Source organism: Euprymna scolopes, chromosome 6, assembly GCF_053919585.1.
Source record: "Euprymna scolopes isolate OS-2025 chromosome 6, ASM5391958v1, whole genome shotgun sequence".
NCBI lineage: Eukaryota > Metazoa > Mollusca > Cephalopoda > Sepiida > Sepiolidae > Euprymna > Euprymna scolopes.
Genome location: NC_136487.1, coordinates 7,915,294 through 7,939,635, shown reverse-complemented (window position 1 = coordinate 7,939,635; position 24,342 = coordinate 7,915,294). Strand labels below are relative to the sequence as shown.

Genomic DNA, 24,342 nt, shown 5'->3' with positions numbered 1-24,342 from the left:
CAGTACATTTGAAATGTATTTCTGGCAATGAAAAGTATGATTTTGTTCCATTTCTATCACTTTTACAATTTATTCCTTTAATTCCGTTGACATTGACAGTAACTGTTTAGTAGCACAAAATAATTATATCAATCAATAAATCTATTTTGCCCTTAACTACACAGAAGAAGTAACAACTATCAATCCACCAAAAGAAAATACAATGCATTTGGGAATAAATCAAAAATCCGAAAATTAGAAGAGAAGTTAAAATTACCTTATTTTTAACTTAAATTATGTCGTTTTGAACTTTTGGTATATACTTTTATCACATAGATCTGCTTCAGTTAAGGATTTGTGTATATAAAAAGAGAAATATAATTTTTAAAATCATATTTTCACACACACACACATACACACACACACACATATATATATATATATATATATATATATATATATATATATATATGAGCAAACAGTTAATAAAATATGTTAAAAAACACGTTGAAATGAGTTAAATAAACATATTTAATCTGAAAAGGAAACACTAGATAAATGGATAATCCTTAATTCGCGGAGTGTCGAAGAAATACTCTCCTTCTCATCAGAGGGTAGGAATTAGCAAAATGCGGGATCGGATTTTGCATGCAGAAGTATTTGAGGAAACAACAAGTAAGTAAAAGATCTTACTTGAAAGCAAAATAAGTAAAGCAGAGGGAATATGGTAAAGAAAAAGGTGATTACACATGAATGGATAGTCTGGTGGAAGATAAAAAAAATCCAGTGACAGTAAAATCCAAATGTAAAACTTCAAGAAAGTTAAAAAATTTCCATTTGTACAAGTAAAATCCAAAGTTAGTTATGTCTCGGAAGTAGAGTGAAAAGCACATCTTATTTTTTTTTATTAATATTATTTTTTTCCTTGTACACATGTTTGTGAATTATTCCATGGATTTCTGCCTTTGGGTTATTATGGATCATCTTCTTCCAATTACGGGATATCCATTTATCTAGTGTTTCCTTTTCAGATTAAATATGTTTTTAACTCATTTCCAAAGTGTTTTTTAACATATTTTATTAACTGTTCGCTCATATTATAAGCTCTATTTCCTATTTGGTTTTATCGAGCTTTTATATCTGGCTGAGATAATTTTATAAATATTAATTCTTTAATATTTATAATTTACTTTAATTTTACCATCTTGGATCATTTTTGTAAATTCAATTGTAATTTTCATTTTATATATATATATATATATATATATATATATATATATATATATATATATATATATATATATATATATATATATATATATATAAGAATGAATGAAAACTGTAAAGCAAAATTTACGAGTAAATATTTTTTTCGACTGAATACCTCTAATAAATAAAAAGTTATTTATTTGAGTTATTCTGTCGAAAACTAAATTTTTCATGTAAATTTTGCTTTACAGTTTTCATTTATGCTTCTGATATTAAGTTCTACTTTCTACTCTAATATTGAGCTTCTTTATTTGGTCTGGATAAATATTAACATTTATACTTATATTGGACTGAAGCTGACATTTTCTTTTGCCTAGTAAACTTCCATTAACTCCACGATTGTAATACATATAATACCTATATAAAAGAGAGAGGAGGGTTTAATGACTAATTTCAACCGTACTTAATAAATATTTACATAAAAATGGTAATCAAACAGATTAGGAACATCTAAACTATTTACACTTTCCCCTACTGTGGTAGTTACGATATTAGCCGAAGTGGGTAAATATCGTGTCAAAAATGGAAAATTCTACGTACGATTATATTAAGTAAGAAAACGAAAATTTCCGGTAGAAGTTAAAGCTATGCATACACAAAATTGTGTTGCAGAAAGAAGTATGACAGCGGATGAAGATTGGTTCTGTCCTTTCGGTGTTCAGTAAACGTTACCGTCATCAACACATGAGGTGGAAAGAGAAGATTTAGTTCATCTGTTACAAATAAGATATCCTACATCAATAGCAATTAAGTTAACTAGTATGAATTCTGAAAATTTTGTCACAGTGGGTACAGAATAATAACAACAGAATCACCCACTCCAGGGGTTGAATCAAAGATGGCTGCCATTTGAGGTTAAAATATGAAAGATCGAATCAGACAAAACAGAGTATGAGTCGAGATGGCGAATGACGTCACGTTTTTAAAGTTGTTGTGTTCGTGTGTGGATACTGTGCTAAGGAGACATCGAACAATTCGAGCCTGTAATATTTTGCGCAATTAATCAATAATGTAAGGAATTTTGATAGTCGCTAATTACCTCAATATTTTTGTCCTTATGCCACTTATAGATGTTAAGAAGTTAACTGAATACTAAATAATTAGTTAAGAGTAGTTACTTTCTCGCCTTCTCTCTTTTTTCCCCTGAGTCATACAAAAAAAGACATGAGAAAACTGTTAGAAATATACTTCTTTCTGCATGAAACGAAAATGGCGGAAGAAAATAAGCGACTATAACAGAAATAAAAATAAAAACATATAGTCAACCACATGCAGTACTGTTTCGCAGCTCATCAGTGCGGCTAGACAGGTAACTGCCTAAAGCCAGGATTGAAACCTGACCGCCCAAATGACAGTCAAGGCTTCTCACCATAAAGCTATACGACTGCTGCTGTGTGGGTGATGAATTTAACGATGCTTACTTTTGACATCGTCCATATATATATATATATATATATATATATATATATATATATATATATATATATATATATATATATATATATATATATATGAGCAAACAGTTGATAAAACGTTAAAAACACTTTGAAAAGGAGTTAAAAACATATTTAATCTGAAAAGGAATATATATTTACCCCATAAATATAAAGAATACGTATATATATATATATATATATATATATATATATATATATATATATATATATATATACGTATTCTTTATATTTATGGGGTAAAAAAAAATATATATATATATATATATACACGTATTCTTTATATTTATGGGGTGTATATATACATATATATATGCACACATATACACACACACACACACACACACACACACATATATATATATATATATATATATATATATATATATTTCATGATTTTCTTGGGGGTACAAAACAATTAAATATTAAGGCAATCATGAAAGGAAAAACGTATTCATTCGGAATTTATTTTATATAAAAAAAAATACCGATTATATTTGCGCTTGTTAGGGCAGAATGAATCCCAGCAGGTATACAGCCTAGTGAATGTTGGTTTACGATAAATTTAATTTGGATATTAACACATCGTGCCCTAATGATCTGCTCGCTAGAAAAATTGGATGAGGAATTAAATACAATTACAGATGCAATAATGGGTATCCTTTAGATGTAATTGAAACCACCATTAAAAGAAAAATAGCGAATTTTTTAAGAACAAAACCCAATATGCTGGTTAAATGTCTGGTTAATATTCGATTGCCGTGGTTGAGGAAAGTAAGTGAAAAATTCACCAAACAAATTAGTTCAACTGTTGAAGAATGTTATTTTGCTTCAAATTTTCGTGTTGTGTATAATACAAAACCATTAATGGCTTCCAATAAAAAAGATGTTCTACCCCCTCATCATATTAGTAATGTCATTTATTCATTTAAATGTGGTTGCGGTGCCAACTACGTAGGTCGAACGTCTTTAAAATTGGTAAGTCGCATACAACAAAATGTACGGAGCAAAATCAGGAATGGAACATTCCTACCTACCAATGCTGTAAACAACACATATGGATCCACTATAACGGAACACTTTATTAAATACCGAGATTGTGCAATGAACTGCAGCATCGACTCTTTCTCCGTATTGAGTCGAGCTCACTCTGTATATCATCTAAAAGTTTGGTCGACTGTTACGTTCGCCTTAGGAAACCTTCCCTTTGTTGGGTTTGAACGTGATCAGCCTCTAAAAATTCATCCCCATACGATTGCTCTTGCTCCCGTCTATTTTTTAGATTTTATTATTAAGGAAAACAAATTACTAAAAAAAAAAAAAATCCCTCGATTCCAACTTTGATGAGTGAGGGCGAAACATGTCAACTGACTCGTTTTGATTTTTTTTTTTATTCCCTACTTTTATTTTTTAGTCGCTATCCATTTTCCTTTTCTTCTCGGTCTTTTTTTTAATATAAAATGAATTCTGAAGGAACACGTCTTCCTTTCATGATTGCCTTAATATATATATATATATATATATATATATATATATATATATATATATACCCTATAAATATAAAAAATATAACACAGCTATATGTATTTCCTGTAAATCATAATTTAAAATTAACCAACATTGCTGCTACTGAAAGACGTCACTATCTATTGGGCTAACTACATTGGTCTCATCGAGAAAATCAATTAGTTTCCTTCAACGAAAAAATTACAATTTTGTGATGCTAGAAGAAAAGATAACGAACAATTTTTTGATGATAGAAAAATCGTCCGCAGAATTACATTTCTAAACAGAGAAATTCATCTTCATTTTGAAGCTGCTTACTTGTGTCTTTTCCAAAAAGTACTTCACTGTCCAAGGTTCGTTGTCTGGCAATTCACACAAACAGACTGTGCTCATTTCGTGCAAGATGGCATCAACTCGGAATTCACACAAATCATTGATTCGATCGAAAAGAAGGGAAAGTTGATTCAGAGCTTTGTGGACGTTATTGATATAATCCAAAATGTTTATTGCTGTCCACGTCAACGTGGTTAATCCTGGTTCGATGGCCGCATCTACAACGGCAGTGTGTGGTCCGAGAAGAGGTCCGAAGGCTGATGGGAATTTACTGCGGACCCTTTGATTCTCTTGAAGCATTAACTGTAAAATGGAACAGACAAATAAGTGCAAACATGGAGTAATAATAAAATTATATATTTTATTGGGAATTTTATCAAATGAGCCAGGGTAGCGAAATAAATGTAAGATTGAGGGTGCGTGAGATTAGATGTCTGTGTTGATAGGGTTGGGTTGCGTTGGGTTGGTTGATTTTCTTTACCCAATACAAGGCGTAGTAACACTTGGAACGCAGCAGGATATTATTTAGGATCGTGTCTAACAGGAGACTATGGGGAGTTGAGCAGCGAGATGGTTATTCACATTACATTTAAACTTCAGCAAATTAGTAAAATCAGAGACACAGGAAACAAAGAGGGAATTCCAACGCCTAGAAGTCTGAGAGAAGAAATTATTAGATAGAAGCGATGATGATGATGATGATGATGATGATGATGATGATGATGATGATGCAAAGAAAGATTGATTGATCTGGATGATGTCATTTTATAGATATTCTTGGCTTAAATGATGGCTAACATATCCAAAGAAAAGTTGACAAATTGAAGAAAAAAGTAAAGAAAAACAGACGGGAAGACAAAAAAGAAAAAAAAAGAAAAAAAAGATAAACTTTGGCAAAGAAATAAAAACGAAAGAATGAAAACTAAATTACGATGTCATCATTTCTCCTAACGGGGATATGCATGCGACTGAGGATTTCTTGTGAATTTGATATTCCCTAGATAATTTCTTTCGAGGGATATCAATTTATCTCCTCTAGAGTGAACCCCGCTGGATGAGACCGAAAGACAGAAAAATCAAAAAAAAAATCGGAGATATTTTTTACTATCATCTTTAATTAAACGTTAAACGAAAGAAAGAAAAGGGAGACAGAAAGAAGCAAAGATGAAAACAAGGAAAGAAAAGGGAATAGTGATAATAAATGTGCTGATCTCTTAATTATTCTTACGTTGAAACAAGACAAAGGTAAAAATACTAAAAATCATTAAAAAAAATTATTCATGTTCATAAGTAATATTCAACAGTTTTGACAATTTTGCAGAAAGACGATCTCATCGATATATGTAAAGAAACATTGGACATAACCAATACAACATATCAAACAACTGTGTTGTATCTGAAAGTTAACAAAACTAATATGATTGTGAGATGATCGCATGTTCAAAAACTTATCTGGACAAAATAAGAAGGGTGTACGAACGATTGTTTTCGCTTCCATGACTAAACCAAATGTAAACATGCGCTGCGCAACATGTTTTGTTTGAATGACAGACGTTGAAGAGGAAGTACTTGCTAAGGAAAGAGGGGGAAACTGAAAACTGAAAATATCTCTAACCAGAATCCGACCACCCAAGGCATATTTTCTTTAATTAAAAAATAAGTATCTAATTTAATGAAGAAAGTCACACTGAGAGAAAAATTGCCACGGGTTATGTAAAGATAAGCTCCCAGGAATGGAGACCGTCTAGATGTTATCTTCCGGTCGATATCATGAGAGATCGATCTAAGATTTGTGCACGTTGCGCTTTCAGCGGCCAGTCTCAAAATCAGGAACGAGTGAGTGTGTTCTGAATCACGCTTCCTAACTACTTGTCTAATGGTTGGTTCTCCACATAATCTGACAATCTACACATCCATAAAACCTACCTCAATATAAATAAGCGGTGGATTGAAAAAAGAGAAGACCCAGTGCTGACGAAATAGTATAAATGTAAACGAAATAAATAAAACGTGGACAACAGAAAACTATATATTATAAAATAACGAAAAAGAAAAGAATGAAGAATATATTATTAAGTGCGGATTAAAATGAAAAAAAAAGCTAAGCACAAGACAAGAGATACCTTGAGCTGAAATAAAGTAAATAGATAAATATTACAAAGGTAACACTCGACTCGTTGCAACCACTATCAACAATTTCTCCCACTCTCTATTACTGCTTAAATCTAAACATAGCTTCCATAAAATTTTATGATTGATATTTATGATTGAATTTTATGATTGATATTTATGATTGAACTAAAGGTGACTCATATTTCAATATGCAAAATTATTTATGTAATCAGCAACCTTTGATAAACTTAAAAAGAAAGCTAAATCAGGAAGTAAATCCTATGGTCGGTTAAATTGAGAAAAAAGCAAGAAATAAACTAAAATTCAGAGTCGATAAAAAAGTAAAATTGGCAATTTTAAAACCGAAACGAAACGGAAATTAAACGTTGACTAAGAAAAAGAACGCAATATTGAAATAAATTAGTAAACTCGTTTGTCTTCATTGAATCAGTTAGGTCACTTCCAATCAATAACAAAAAAAAAACATGTATTTTAATATATTTACCTCCAAAGAGTTGCAATAATTTTTGTACTCTTCTTGTCTGGCACGGAGAGAACAAGCGAACGGGGGTATTTCCAGACCGAGGCGCGCCATACATTCAACCTCACGAATCATCACCATCACCTGAATATCAAAGTTGACAAACAGCTCATTCGTTTCCGGATGCCGCGCGAGAAGAGACGTCTGCAGGCCTGTCTTCACCTCTTCTACCTAAAATTTAAAAAAAAAAAAAAAAAAAAAACGTGATCAGATTTAACACGAAAAACTTACAATATACACACGTGTGATTTGAAATGGAAAATAGGAAGTCCTAAAACTCAACGTTTCGTTAAAATATTGCATGGGTTTCTTTCAATAGAGAAAAGTGAAAACATTTTTTCTGCTTTTTTCTCTTAAAATCGGCTTTGAAACCTAATAGATGATGTTCTTTTCTTTCTGCAACCTCTTTTTCACAGGAGAGGTTGCTAGTAAATCACTAATCTATTATTATTTTCGTGGCAAGTGGCCATCTGAGCTTCAATATTTGAACCTCCACCTGCAAAACTTTCACAAGCACTTGTCTAGCTACAACAACTGCCAATTCTCTTGTTGACGACATTGGTTCAGACTGTACGCACTCCGTTTTTTGTTGAGTAATTTGCTTATCGCCAGGCAGAAGAGTAAAGAAGATAGGCTATCCCCGTGGAGGGGTCCTCGTTTGATTTCAATGCTAGGGATTTTTTCAGTTCTATTAGTGTGGTTTAATGTCATGGTAGTTTGCCACAGTTTTATATGTACGGCCATGGTTTCTTTGATTGCTGGGTGGATTTTATATAAATGTAGGCATCGCAGTAGCCACGTGTGGGGAACACTATAATATGCCTTTTGGTAATCAATCCACGCCATATTTAGTGTTTTGTCTCTTCTTACAATTTTCAAGGATGGCTTTATTGATAAATAACTGGTCACCGGTACCTAAACACTTCCTCCTGCACCTTGCTTGTTCTTTTTCCAAGTATGCTGTAGAGGAGAGATGTTAATAGATGCTGTCTTCAACCAGACTAGTTAAGAGCTTGTAGATAGTAATAAAACAGCAGATGTGTTCTCTCCGAGTAGCAATTAAAATGTTATTTAAAACTGAAACGTCACAGACCAATGTACTGACGTACAGACACTTATACAAATACATGGACGCACGTAAAATACTAATAGACCAGACAAACCTGTCGAAGCCAAAAGCGATGATAAAGAATCTCGAATTCCAGCAATATTTTAGCCATGCGATTGTAGTTCTTTATGATACGCCTGGCGTCACCGCACTGCAATATAACTGTGTTTCTTTGAAAATCTTCCATTGGTTCTTGGATGCGCCGAAACAGCTGGCGAGCCCATGCTATTTTCCCTGCAAAATAGGTAAAGTTGAAACTGAGAGATGACCCAAAGATTCGATTGGTCTTCAAAAATTATTACCAAGTTTAAATTTTCTTTCTTGTAAATTAGTAAACAGATCAAAACTATGTGATTTTATTAATGAAAACCAACGTCTAGTTACATCATATCCTTATATTTCAACGTCTAGTTACAGCATATCCTTATATTTCAACGTCTAGTTACAGCATATCCTTATATTTCAACGTCTAGTTACAGCATATCCTTATATTTCAGCTCTCCTTAACACTATTCCAGTTTGACAATATCACATCAGTATTAGCAGCTGACTATTTAACGACACCTAGTTAATGATGGTTATCTGTCTTAAAGAATGACTCCTGAAGATGGTGGCTTTAAAACTATGGTTGGCACGCATGAAATTGACAATAGGTGGATTGTACTTTACTCTCCCTTACTTTCAAGGAAATGCAATGCTCACATTAATGCTGAATTTTGCAACTCTGTGAAATCTATCAAAAATGTTTGTAAATACATAACTAAGGAATCTGATGCAGCCATGTTTTTCTTACAAAAAATGTTACTGATGAAGTTACTCGATATGAACTTGATAGATATATCGACACTAATAAAGCATTTTGGCGTATTTTGGGTTTTTATATTCATGAAAGGCATCCTCCAATCCAACAACTTGCAGTTCATCTTAAAAAGTGTAAGAGGGTTTGTTTGACAAACAAAAATGCCGGCCAATTTGCCCTAAACCTAAAGAATAAAACTCTAATTATATATATTTTTTTTTCATTACATTTCCACCCAAAACTAGGCACATTGCCACTTTGGTGTAGGGGGCTACTATCAGGGGCAGCAACTACTGGGGCACTATGTAGGGATTTGGGCAGCAAGATGTCGATTCACATTGCACTTGAACTTCTGCATGTCAGTACAGTCAGGGAAGCAGGAACATGGAATGGAATTCCAGAGTCTAGCGGTTCTGGGGAAGAAACTACTGGAGTAGAAAGATCTTTTACATCTAGGGATCTCTACAGTGTGGGGGTGGGATTTAGCTGCCTGTCGGGTTTGTCGAGGGTGTCTACGCCGTGGGGGCACAAGTGTCTGCAGTTCGTCAGAGTATTCACCATTAAAATACTTGCAGAACAAGCAGAGGGATGCAACGTTTCGTCGATGGGACAGAGGCTGAAGCTTAGATGCCAGTTCAGGGCCTATCAGATTGGCGACTCTTTTTTTAACCTTGTCCAGGAGCGAGAGACTAGTAGCAGATGCACCAGCCCAAAGGTGACAACAATACTCCATACATGGGCGAATGGTGGCCTTATAGAGGTACAGGATACTTTCAGGTGTCAGTAGTTTTCTAGCACGGTAGAGAGAGCCTACCTTTTTCGCAACGGCCCTGGCAATGTTTTAAATATAATTGTTCCAGCTCATGTTTCCTGTGAACGTTAGGCCAAGGAGTTTGAAAGATGTACTCTCAGACAGGGAGTCACTGGCCATTGCTATTGGTGGCAGAGAAGGTTTCTTGTAATTATTGAAGGAAACCAGTTTAGTCTTGGCAGCAGTGAATGTGACCATCCATTTATGTCCCCATTCCACTACAGATTGGAGGTCATTTCTTTAGATATGTGTTTATTTGTTTTCCTGTCATGCCTGTTATAGAGTGTAGTGCCATCAGCATATATACCCATCTCAGAGGCAGTTTTGTCGGGGAGGTCATTAATAAATATCAGGAACAATAGAGGTCCAAGAATAGACCCCCGAGGTACCCCCGCATTTATATCACACTGTTTAGATGTACGACCGTCGAGGACAACCTGGATTTTTCTCTTATCTAAGAAGGATTTAATTATGTTAAGTATTCTACCAGTGATACCGTATGATTTACTTTTCCTGAGGAGACCCTCATGACACACCCTGTCAAAAGCTTTAGATATATCTAGAGCTACCGCTCTTCCCTCCCCCGCTTTGTCCAGTGAATGGTATATACGTTCATAGATTACAGTGAGGATGTCAGCTGTGGAACGGGCTTGTCTAAATCCATATTGTTGGTCAGTCAGAAGTTTAGTATCTGTAAGGTGCCGGACTAGAGCATGGTTAATTATGGTCTCAAATATTTTGGCGAAAAGTAGGAGGAGACTAATGGGGCGATAATTTGATAGGTCAGTTCTTTCGCCAGAATTCTTGAATATTGGTACCACAGAAGCAGTTTTTCAACAGCCCGGAAAGCATGATTCATTAAGGCATTTGTTGTAGAGTTTGGAGAGAACTGGAGCTACTTCGGCTGAGCACTTTTTTAATAGCACAGCTGGGATGAGATCAGGTCCACATGCTTTTGAAGTGTCAAGATTTTTTATGAGCAGGGGTGATTTTTAGATCGTCTAGCGTGTCGTCTGTCCGCAAAGGAAAGTCAGGCAGTGGGTGGTTGGAAGGGTCCAGTGTGGAGTTCAAGCAATCCGGCTGGCAAGCATATTAGCCTTGTCGGTTGCTGAGCAAACAACCTATATATATATATATATATATATATATATATATATATATATATAGTTGTATATATATACAACTATAAATATATATATACAACTATAAATAAATATATACAACTATATATATATACAACTATATATATAACTATATATATATACAACTATATATATATACAATTATATATATATATATATATATATATATATATATATATATATACAACTATATACATATAACACTATATATATATATATATATATATATATATATATATATATATATATATTAGTGTTGGGATGATTAATTGGAATCAGGAATCGGAAAAATTAGAGCTTTTTGGGGGGTATCGGAATCTGAAACATTTGAGCCTATTTTCCGATACCAAAACCGATTCCTTAGATTATCTTTTTTATTTGGTTTTGGTTTAAGAAAAATCTTCCACTGTAAGTAATAATACAAAAATAAATACGCATTGGTGAAAACTTCCGGTAAGACTAAAATCTCTGAGTCACACCTCACAAGTGTGTTTTTACGTTTGAGATTTAAGATGTGTGTGTGTGTGTGTGTGTGTTTTGTGGAAATTGGGACAAGATCACAATTTTATAGTTAATTATTTAGAAATTTCTAAAGAATCAGAATCGGTAATTGTATCGGAATCGGGAAAAATACTTGAATCGTCCCATCACTAATATATATATATATATATATATATATATATATATATATATATATATATATATATATATATGTGTGATGATCCGTACAATAATATTAAGGCTAGCGTAAATTCTTGCAAGAAACTAATGCAATGATTGCGAGTCATTAATTGATTTGACAAAGTTTTTTTTTTCATACAGTTTAAAAGAGTGAAAAAACTTTCAAGACCATAACAATGTTTAATTACTGTAATTTCGCATTCTAATCTTTGCAGCAGCCGAACAGCGTAACGGTTAGCAGCTCTGACTGTCGAGTTTTAATCCCAGCTTGAAGTAGTTGCTAGTCTAGCTGCACTGAAGAGCTGCTTAACAGTCTATCTCTCTCTTTCTCTTTATTTGCTTATCTATGCATCTGTTTATCGAACACACATGTCTATTACTTATATTTGTGTAACAGAGCGCATATGAGCACGTGTGAAAATATTAGCAGCCAAAGGATAGATGGCAAGCGATTGTATTAGCAGCAGGAGCAGCGTTTGAACGCATATGCAAATTGGCAAATGTGTTCGGATGGCGTCTGTAGAAAAAGAAAAACAGGACACCACGTGGTCGGAGAAAAAAGTCGGCCTCGAAGGAGATGGACGGGTAAAATGAATGGATAAGACAGAGTGCGATCAAAAAAGATGGACGTATAAGAAATGGCTGTCGAACCCTTGAGACAAAGTTGGAAATTAAAGTGTGAAAAAAAACATACGACGTTAACCATTGGGCCACCACGACATACTAACAGAAATACGTTTGAATTTATTTAATTACTTAGAATTTGCAGGTACACATTTTAATGTCTTAATGAGGTCAACTTTGATTGCGGGGTTTTTATTTTTATTTTCCCAAGATGTTTGTCTGATATAAGGAAAATATTTCCACATTGATCAAAGCTGATTGCTTTCGGACAATATTCGGCTATGGCGACCGGAAAAATACCGCCAGAATTAGTGTCGCTTTTATTATAGGAGAAAGCCTAATCCACATGCGGCGAGTGAAAACTGTTGAATATTTATCTTCCAGAAGTAGAGCAAATTAAATAGAGATCCGTTGTTAACTCGGAGATATTATGATTTATATGTGATATAAAAAGTTTTAAGAAGTTGTGAGCCGACCGAGCGCTTCTCTGAAAAAAGCCTTTCTTGGACATACACACAAAGCGAGCATACATACACACATTTTCGCTTATATATATATATATATATATATATATATATATATATATATATATATAATGAGCGATATTTCTGACAAAACGGGAAGCTTTTCTGTTTTCAGGTCGGAATTTATCCATCTAACACATATCATTGGCAATTGTGAACTTTACGTTAAATTCTTTTATTATATACGTAGATTATCATTATATACGTAGATTATCTTTATATACGTAGATTACAAAACAACGTTGTAATATGGGTTAAATAGTAATCAAAGCAAGTTATTCTTATTTCGGTTTATTTTTATTGTTAAATTTTAAAGAAAACAAGAGAACGAATTGAGTAATTTCATTGCGAATTATTATTTTTCAACATTGAATTCTACGTTTTGATCTAAAAAAAAATGTGTTTTGTTATTCTATCACCTAAAAAGCGTTCATCTACTATAAAGTATATAAACAAAAAGAAACCGCTAGTAAAGGATAAAACAAAGATGGCGTATATACAGGGTCCGCCAATGAATCTGGAAGATTTGAAAAATTAATTAGTTATTGAAAAAATACAATTTAGCAGCTTTATTATGCATAAATGGAATCTGCATTCTTTACCATTTTTTTTTAAATGAAGAAGTATTACTATTTAAAAAAGATACTCCTTTCAAATGGGTACCATTAGTGGCACGGCATTCTTGGATTCAGATGTAAAAGTTCTCCATGACTTCTTGAAGCATATTTATCGGCATTGCCTCAATCTCCTTTGCAATACGTTCTTTGAGAACCGGAACTGTTCTGTTGATAACTTTCAAACACTGTCGTTTTAAGATGACGCCTTAAAAATAGTCACAAGCACTCAAATTGGGTAAACGAGAGGACCAAGAGATATTTCCGCTGCGAGAAATGACACGACCTGGAAATAAATCATTAAGGGCATCGATGGAAATTCTTGCTGTGTGACTTGCAGCTCCATCTTGTTGGAAAAGTGTTTTCTCATCCACTACAAAACGGACAAGTTGAAAAGTGAAAAAGTTATTTATCATCTCAACATAATGCTAAGAATTCACACTGACTGCATTACCTCATTTCCATTAAAAAATGCACTGATAACAACTCTTGTGGTCATAGCGTATAACACCATGAAGCAAATGCGGATTTTCCTCGGCCCAATACTTAATACTCACTCGTTCACTGCTCCATAACTGACGTCTAAAGGTAAGGCTTACCCTCACCCCCAAAATTCTACCCCACCCATAGCTTGTTCATTAAATAAACTGGTAAAGAATGTAGATTCTTTATGCATAATAAAGTTGTTAAAATGTATTTTTTTCAATAACTAATTAATTTTTCAAATCTTCCCGATTCATTGGCGAAGCCTTTAATAGTTGCTTACCTGCGATCGGAGGTTGATCTCTAGCAATTGGTGGATCATTTTTATACTTCTGATAGAGGCGAGACACGATTTCAATATCCTTGGCGTAATGCATTAATATCCGATGATACTGCTCACTTGGGTCCAGATTGGATAAGTTCAGACATTCAAATTTGTGTAGAATATTCAAGGCTCTTTGCGTGTTGGTGATGCGATCAAATTTTTGCTCCATGAAACGTACGATTGATACCTTTGTATATAACAGATTAGAAAATTTAAAAAAACACATAAAATACAGCTGAAAACTAATGGATTGGTGGTAACTTAATCGTTACTCATTTAGATTACTGACTACGGTAGTTATCTTAACTCTGGTATGAACTATCGAATTACTATTACTGGTGAGTAAATATTTTCTCCTGAGTAACAGCCGCGTTTTATACACTGAAAACCTAATCGTTACTGATAGAGTGGGTGGAAAAGAGAAACAAAGGAAAGCAAGGAAAAACGGAAAGAGAAGGAGCTTCATCGGTGACAATATATGAGACAGACCAAAATATATAGACATGGCCACAGAAAGGACACTTGAACAGATAAACGGAATCACTACTTACAACCGCACAAAACAATGCGACCAGAAGGAAGAAAATGTATGCTAATATAGACAAGACATAGTAAAAGAATAAATGTATAGTGTTGATAAAGAGACGGTAAATTAAATAATAAATGAATTCAGCAAACTTGAACATGTATAAATAATTAAAATAAACATAAATTGATGAAGAATGTATAAATAATTAAAATAAATATAACTTGATGAAGAATGTATAAATAATTAAGATAAATATAACTTGATGAAGAATGTAGTCCATTTGAACTGGAGAAAAGACTGCAACATGCAGACGAATGATTAAGTCACAAACCGAAGCCAATCTTAGAAAGTGAAGGGAATATAATTTTCAGAGATATGGAACTACAACAAAAAAGGATGGAACTGATAATTGTCAACAAGAGAGGAAAAACTGGCAAGTCGTATATTTCGCTCTCTCAGCCGATCAGAGGCTGAAGATCAACGAGAAAATTAAATAAATGCATGGAACTTTGCAGAGAAGTGAAGACAATACGGAACCTAGAAGAATTACTTTAATGACAATAATTACATCAGCACTGTGAAAGTTCTAAAAAAAACTGAAGAATGATTTGGATGAATTAAAATATGAGGCAGGTGCCATGCAAAGCAATTGTGAAATCGATTAAAATTTTAAGAAAAATCATCAACGAATTAAAAAGATAATAAAATTGCAATAAATTCATCATCATCATCTGCAATATGTACAGATGTGTGTGTTCCTTGTTCTGCAATATTTTCAAATGCTCATTTACTTGACTCGATGCAAATGTTAGACATAAGGGCTAGGGTCTTAATGTGAGGAAATCTAGCGTCTCAAAAAGAGGCATTTCAGATTGGATCAAAATAAAAAGTGCTTCAGTTTAAAATTTATCTTTCTAGATTGACGACAGAACAAAAACACAGTGGGCTCAGAGTTGGAAACAGGCAAATAATTTTGGTCTTCACCCTTGTTAACTTTGTTCATAAATGGAACCTCTTAAAATTTCTGGAAAAAAAAAACAACAAAAATCAAATTAAGTCTCTAACATTTCTAAAAGTGTTTTTATGATTAATCTGAAGTTGTGAAAGTATCATTTGAACCCATTATCCCAAGCTCCTAAAATAACCTTTACAGTTTGATGGATCACTTAACGTAAATAAAATGATGTACAGAACGGGCAGAGTTACAACTATTTGACTTATTTGTTTAATTAAATGGCTTCATAGTTAAAAAAAAAAATAATGAAATTTTGAAATTTGATCTTAAAACAAATAAAATTTTCCCACCATTTTGTTTCGCTTTTTCGTGAATCCACATCTCGTTTGAAACAGTCCAAACACATTTTTAGTGCATCTTAGCGCTTTCACTTTCATATGGAAGACACAAATTTTCCATAGCTGCATAGTTTGAGCTAAACCGAACAAATTGAAACATTCTCTTGTTACCAACATAACTAATGCATCACGTAAAACTAGAATTGCTGGGCACTAATATCCCATTTTAATTATTTCTAATGACATTGCTAATGCAAACATTTCAGTAATTATAGGAGAAACTGGACTCATGAAAAAGAATTTAAAAACTATTTGGCAAATACACCAGATAGACCAAGTGCAATAAAGATTCAAACAATTTAATTTATGGGGACGGTTACAATCTTAAAAAGATCTCTAAATGGGAATATATGAGATAACGAAGAAACGTTTTGAAATCCGGTAGGATGCGTCATCCCCAGCTTGAATGAACTGATGAGAAAATAAAAAAAATCATGGACGTAGCAATATTTGAAGGATTTTTAAATAATATTGCTGAAAAAAATAGTGGCAAAAATGGCTTAAAATTATCATAAAATTTCTTATATCGATTACAGCTTAAGAGAGTAATGGAAATTGAAACTAACTAATACAACTAATCCAAATAAGCCAACTAATCATAATAATACAAATAATCAAAATAACCAAAATAATCAAAATAATCCAAATAATCCAAATTTTCAAAATAATCCAAATAATTTAAGTAATCCAAATTATTAAAATAATTCAAAGGATTCAACTAATCCAAACAATACAAATAATTTAAATAATCCAAATATTCAGAACAATTCAGATCATCCAACTAATTCAAATAATTGAACTAATCCAAATTATCCAAATAATCCAAATAACATAACTAATCCAACTAATTCATCTAATTCAAATAATCCAATAATCCAAGTTAACAAAATAATCTAAATAATTCAAAACATTAATAATATTATTATTAATAATAATGATAATAATAATAATGATAATAATAATAATAATAATAATAATGATAATAATAATAATGATAATGATGACAATAATAATAATAATAATAATAATAATAATAATAATAATAATAATAATAATAATAATAATAATAATAATAATTTAGATGTCATACAACAAGGCGAACCTGTGCGTAGCAACTCCCCTAATTCAATGGAGGCCTTCGTGTCCATCCTCTCTGGTAAGTAATGGAACATTTCGTTTTTCTGTGAGCTTACATTTTGGACTGCATGCAGGTAGAAATGTTCCTTATATATTTTAATGTACTCCCCCAGATTTGTAGAATAACTTTAGAATATTCATTTTTAAACTAAATCAACATAAAAATCGCAAAACTATTTAAAGATGTAGGTAACGCGAAAATTGAACGTAGCGTATTCTATGACTGTATCTCTCCTTGGAGAAGATAAGCTTCAAAGACGGAACTTAAATCCAGGTCTGAAATGTAAAATTTACATTAAATCGATTCGTAAAACTGGAAAAAATTATTGGATCATTCTATCGCTCCAGAAAATTCGAGATATAATCATTTATGTGTACAAGACACAAATACGTCATTATCTATATCTATTTCTTTACAATTATATAAAATTTGTCTGTATATGTGCGTGAAATGGTTTCCTATTGACTCGGAAATCCGATTAAAGTAGGAAGTTAACACTTTTATACAACCTAACATCACAAGTGCATTTGAGAAGTTTTACAACGCCGAGTACCCTCACCTACGCTACTACCATATTTTTACCCCTCTCTCCACCCGGTCTCCCTACTGTTGTTTTGATCCCCCTGCTACTTCCACTTTTTTAACACCTCTCTCCACCCGGACTTCCTACTCTTATTTTACACCCTCCAAACACCTCTCCCCACCCGGGCAACGCCGGGTACCCCCGCTTATATTAAATAAAATTAATTCTTATGAATGCATTTAAATTTAAACTTAAATTTATTGATAGTGAAAAATGCCAAATCCGTTGGTTTTAATTCAAACTAATCCAAATAATCAAACTAATCCAAATATTACAACTAATTGAAATGGTCTAAATTAAATGGAAATTGTTTGGAATTTTTAATTAAAAAAATCTCATTATGAATCAACTTAAAATTATATGTTTTATTAATAGTTGGCAAATTGTATTTCTCAATGACGCCAAACATGATTTCGTGCTAAACACCATCCTTTAATCTGTCCTATGAGATGCAGAATTTGATAAAATTCCGAAAAAGTTTTTCTTACAAAAAAATTATCCAAAGGATGAACTCACGTGAAGTTCCAATATTTTTCGTTTGAATTCTTCAAAGTCTTGATCAAATTCCGTCTTTCTTTGATCCAAAAAGTCGTAGGGTTTACTTTTTAAGGTTGAAACGGTCATCTGAAACGTGACCACCATGCTTTCCAGTCCTGGAACATTAGGATAAAACGAATTATTGACTTGAATTTGTTTAGCTTTATAAGATAGCTATCTCAAGGGATCAAAACAAATCAATATAACAAAAAATAAAACAAAAAAAAAATGTCGAACACATGTTTAACTATATCAGCTAACGAAGAATTATTGGAAATAAAAATGTTATTTGAAATGGAGATGAAACTTACACAAAATATTTGTATGATTCAATATATTATTATTATTATTATTATTATTATTATTATTATTATTATTATTATTATTATTATTGTTATTAGCCAGTGAAAGAAGTAGATGTATGGAGAAGTGGTGATGAAGTTCGAACTTTGACTTCTGTAGAAAAAGAAGCACAGTTAGGAGAGGTTCTTCTTAGAGACGATATCATAGAGATTCCAAGTATGAAGAGTAGTGATAGGCTGAAGGTGAAAAACGACGTAAAAATAATTCAAGGAGTAATTCACAACATCATAAGAAAGAACATATCGATTACGGAACTTAACAGGATTCTGTATGCAGCAGCATACGTTATTGCGAATCGTCTTGGCTTATTACAGAAGAGAAAGGGAGAAATGAAGGATAGAAGGCCACACTGGCAGAGGCGGATTGAAGAAAGTATTAAACGGTGGCGGGAAGACATTGGTAGAATCGAAGAAATAAGAAAAGGAGTTAAACTAGGACAGAAAGCCAAGGACGAGCTTGAAAGGAGGTATAGATTGCTGGAAAAAGGAACGATGAACGTTCTAACAATATTGAAAGAGAAGGTCCACACTGGTGGTATGAAAATTAGGAACTTTGTTGGAAAAAGTGTTGCATTTTGGCAGAACAACCTTTTCCGGAACAATAAGTCTCAGCTGTATACAGCATTAAATGGTAGTAAACAGGCGGGAAATAACAACACTCCAAATGCGAAAGATGCAAGGAAGTTCTAGAGTGGGATTTGGTCCGTCGAAGAGCGATATAATGAGAAGGCTAGCTGGTTGGAGAGGTCAGAGAAAGGCTACCAGAAATGCAGCAGATGAAGAACGTTGAGATAACCATCGATGACGTTAATGCTGGCATACGAAGGAGGACAAACTGGTAGGCACCTGGTCCAGATGGAATGATGGGCTTATGGTTTAAACAGTTTCCATGCTTTTATCCACCTAAAGCTGCTGCTCTGCAAAGGATTGTAGAGTCGGGAGATGTCCCTGATTGGCTTGTGAAGGGAAGAACAACACTGATTAGGAAAGATCCTGCAAAAGGAACAGATGCTAATAATTATAGACCAATTACATGTCTGCCACTGATGTGGAAACTGTTGACTGGAATATTTGCAGGGAAACTGTTGACTGGAATGTTTGCGGAGAAAATTTATGAACATCTAGAGAGTAATGGTGTTTTTCCTGACGAACAAAAGGGGTGCCGGAAAGGCTCGAGAGGTACTAAACAGCAACTACTAATTGATAAAGCAATAATGCAGGATGCGAAGAAGAAGAAGAGAAATCTGAGCGTAGCATGGATCGATTACAGAAAGGCTTATGGCATGGTTCCTCATTCATGGATACGTGAAGTACTATTAATGATGAAGGTTGCTGAGAATGTGGTAGGGCTTTTGGAGACAAGTATGGCTGAATGGAAAACGGTGCTGACAGCAAACAGAGAGGAGATGGGGCAGGTTGGCATTAAACGTGGGATATTTCAAGGAGATGCGTTATCGCCACTTCTTTTTGTAATGATAATGATGCCACTGAGCATCCTCTTGAAGAGAGAAAAACTGGGGTATAACTTTGGATCTGGTGACAGACGCCTCAACCATCTACTGTTTATGGATGATTTGAAAATATTCGGTAGAAATGAAAAGGAAATGGAGAGACTGGTAGAACTTGTGGAGACATACTCAGAAGACATCAGGATGGCGTTTGAGATTAGTAAATGTGCGGTGCTGGTGATGAAAAGAGGAGTAAAGGTTCATTCGAATGGAATAGTGCTGCCAAATCATGAAAAAAATAGAAGATACAGGATATAAGTATTTGGGAGTGCTGGAGGGTGTAGGCATCATGAACAGAAAAATTAAGGAAAACCTGTATGGAGGAAACCTAAGAAAAGCAGTGAATGCATGGGCAGTCAGTGTTTTGAGATACAGTGCAGGAATTTTAGAATGGTCTGATAAGATTTGCATGGCATGGATATCAAAACAAGAAAAGTTTTAGAAATGTTTGGTATATTTCACATTCGAAGTAGTGTAGCAAGGCTGTATCAAAAGAGGAAAGATGGTGGAGAAGATTGAAAAGTGTAAAAGATTGTGTTAGAACCGAGGAGATTTCGTTGAAGGAGCATGTGGTTAGAAGTGAGGAGTGGATGCTTAAGATTGTGGCCAATGAAGTGGAGGTATGTGAGACCAAGGCTGATTATGTGAAACGTATGGATAGAGAAAGGCCAGAGAAATTGGCTAGGAAGAAAATGCATGGAAGGGTCTTCCGGGATATAGCAGAAGTGGCTGATGAAAGATCATGGCAATGGCTTAGAGCTGGGTATCTGGCTAAGAGTACTGAAGCTTTTGTTTGTGCAGCACAAGAGCAGGCATTAGGAACACGATTGTTAAAAAACTGGTTCTAGGAGAGGAAGTTGCTTCAGAATGCCGGATTTGTGGTAAGTCAATTGCGCACCTTGCAGCAGGATGTAGTGGACTAGCCCAGAGAGAGTACCGCAAAAGACACGATCGCATGGGACTCCGGATATATTGGGAGGTGTGTAAGAGGGTTGGGTGAAGTGTGCTGGAAAATGGTTTGAGGAGGTGCCTGATGAAGTGAGAACAAGTGAAGATGGCAAGGTAGAAGTATGGTGGGACAAAAGTGTCATAACGACCAAGCAATTGAAACATAATCGTCCGGATTTGGTCGTCAGTGACAAGGTCTCAAAAAACTGGCAGATTGTATACTTCTCAGTATCCTGGGGCAGGAATGTGAGAGAGAAGAAGAATGAGAAGTGTAGCAATTATGCTCCATTGGCCTTGGAGATAAGGTGTATACACGAGGTTAAAACACAAATAATCCCGGTCGTAGATGGTACACTAGGAGTAGTATCAAGTCGTCTGGAAGGACAATTGAAAAAACTACAAATCCCGATGGTTAAGGCGGCCTTCAAACTTCTGCAATTATAGGTATCACCAATATCATTAAGAAAACCCTTGATCTTTGAAGCTCCTGGTTTGAAGCCGGGATTAAGGGAAATTCTCTGCAAATGAATCCCATCCCTTTCCAGAGAGACGTTCATAAACGAAATCAGAATTATTATTGTTGTTGTTGTTGTTGTTGTTGTTTTATTCTTTCTCCCTGTTTGTAGTTTAGATAAAATTCACGAGATAAGACTTCGAATGTATTTACTCTTGTTTTCCAGTTTGTCATGATTGTAACGCGACTTAAATGTGTGTCTTATAAAAATATGCACGATGCAAAATAATAATAATAATAATAATAATAATAATAATAATAATAATAATAATAATAATAGTAGTTGTTGTTGTTGTTATTATTATTATTATTATTATTATTATTATTATTATTATTATTATTATTAGCAAATATATGCCCCCTCCATAATCACGTTCACACACCGGTTCTGGTTAGATCACCGAAGTTAATCGATGGTCACATTTAAATGAGTCATCATTTGTGAATACCAGGTCTTTTAAATGCTATCCAGTAATCTTGCCACTGTTTCCAGTTGCCCTAGATTTCTCTTTGCCACTGAAACCAAGCAGTGCCGTTCAGAAGAAGTGTGTTAGAAATCGTGCAACCCTTGCTCTACACAACCATCTTTACAGGGGGTATCCATTGAGGGAGAAGAGTACAAAGTCGTAGCATTCATTCTGAAGCCAAGCCTGGGTCACTTTGGACTTGTGGATCAGCGCCATGTCCTGCTGCCATACCCAAGATCTGCTAGTGGCCACCTGATTATACACAGGGATCACCACAATTTTCAGCATATCCAGGTACACTTTGGTGTTGACTATTAAGCTAACTTCAAAAATGTGGGGTGGCATGATGTTGCCCTCACTTGAAACCACCCCAAAGACCGTAACCGTGGCCGGAAACTTTATTTTCATCATCGTGGATACATCCCTGTAATTTGTGGCAATCTAGCGATGCATTTTGAGAGTGCTGGAACTGGTCCTGTTTTAATTTGGATCGGTAGAGAGTATACGTTGTAAAGTGACGTATCTCTGATCTCACTCGTTGAAAATTGTCACTTTCAAATATAATAAAAAGCTCCTATCGTTCTTGGGATTTGTACACAAATGACCAACTAGTAGATGGTCTGCAATAAAATAAAGAAATCAGGTTTTCATGAAACGGAAATGGAATCATGTCTTTTCTAGAGCAACAATTTTATCGTTCCATTATCTGTAGTTAGAATAATCTAAAAAAACACAACATCACGTTTTTGAATTTTTGAGATGACGATTAATAATTTGTATTACTGTTCTCATTTTGAATGGCATTCTTAATTATATTTTTGAATGTCGCCCGCACTGAGGATTTAACTTTCAACATCCAGAAGAGTGTAACTTTTCAACTAATTTTAACAAGTATATATCCAATATGCAACTAGTCAGTGCGGTTAACGGAACGAGAGCATGCTACGTTCGTGAATTAAATAAAGGTGCTTGATGGAAATTGCGTGCATATTCACGAGTTCCACAGAAAGCTTCCCGAGTTCGACAAAATACACCCTAAGAAAGTTGAAGGTTTCATCGATCGACTCGTTGTAAATATAACATTCAAGATGAGAACAGTTTTCGGAAAAAATTCCAATAATACGAATAATAAATCCTCATCCTAAAATTTCAGAAGAAAAAATGCTAATTGTGAATTTGTTTTTTATATTTTAAGTAACTTTGTAAACTCACTTTCTCCCTCATTCAAATAACTTGACCCGAGCCAAATGGGTGATTCGACAAATTATATTTTTTTATTGTAAACAAATAAATCTCTGAGTATATTTAAGCTCAAATGTATATATATATATATATATATATATATATATATATATATATATATATATATAATGATCCCCGTTTTCTATTTACAAAATGTTAGTTAAGAAGAAAAAGAAGAAGAAACAAAAATAAAACAAAGAAAATCGCATTGACCTTCAATTTTTGATTCGGAAAGATGGCAATACATTTCTATCGTTTCGAACATCTCGATGATCTTCTTCAGCCTTCTGATAAACGTATCGAATTTGCCAAAAATGTACATGCCAGAGAAGTCGAATTGTCGCTCATTTGGCATCGTCTCAAGTTTCTCCTTTGTTTGTTGGAAGCTGCTTTGATATGTACTGTTCAGGTGGATACAATCCTGGAGTTTGCTGATTACATGGTCGGTCGACTGAGACCAAACAGTTTCCCGGCCGTCACAAGTAATGTACGATTTGCACGCTGTAATCATTTGATTCGTGATCTGTAGAAATATAAAGTGAGAATAAAATGAAACAAGCTTATGTAAAACTAGCTAAATGACTTGTCAATGTTGGGTCTCTCCAATATTCTTGTACTTGAAAATTCAGGAACATTAAGGAAACTCGTTCACGATAAATTCTCCACTCATTAAAAGTCTTCACGGTAAATAATTAATCGACAGGTGCTTTGTGTAGTAGGTGTAAATAGTCTATTAATATGTATGTTATAAAATTAATGAGACGTAGAATGACTTCGTTTGATAAATGCAATTATAAATTCACTATTATAAAAAAAATGGGATGTGATATTCGCTAAAGGGTTAACAACATATACT

At 33.9% G+C, this 24,342-nt stretch overlaps 1 protein-coding gene across 1 annotated transcript in view; it reads right to left on the bottom strand.

The window, feature by feature from the left end:
* Positions 1-24,342, bottom strand: part of LOC145277487 (dynein axonemal heavy chain 5-like) — a 690,378-nt gene that overhangs the window by 351,308 nt on the left and 314,728 nt on the right. Inside the window, exons 10-15 of the mRNA XM_080128869.1 lie at positions 23,700-24,009; positions 18,425-18,561; positions 14,264-14,492; positions 8,358-8,536; positions 7,159-7,365; positions 4,527-4,844 (exon numbers count right to left, since the gene is read on the bottom strand). Of these exons, the coding sequence (XP_079984995.1) occupies positions 4,527-4,844; positions 7,159-7,365; positions 8,358-8,536; positions 14,264-14,492; positions 18,425-18,561; positions 23,700-24,009 (1,380 nt within the window). The remainder of the gene's footprint in view (positions 1-4,526; positions 4,845-7,158; positions 7,366-8,357; positions 8,537-14,263; positions 14,493-18,424; positions 18,562-23,699; positions 24,010-24,342) is intronic.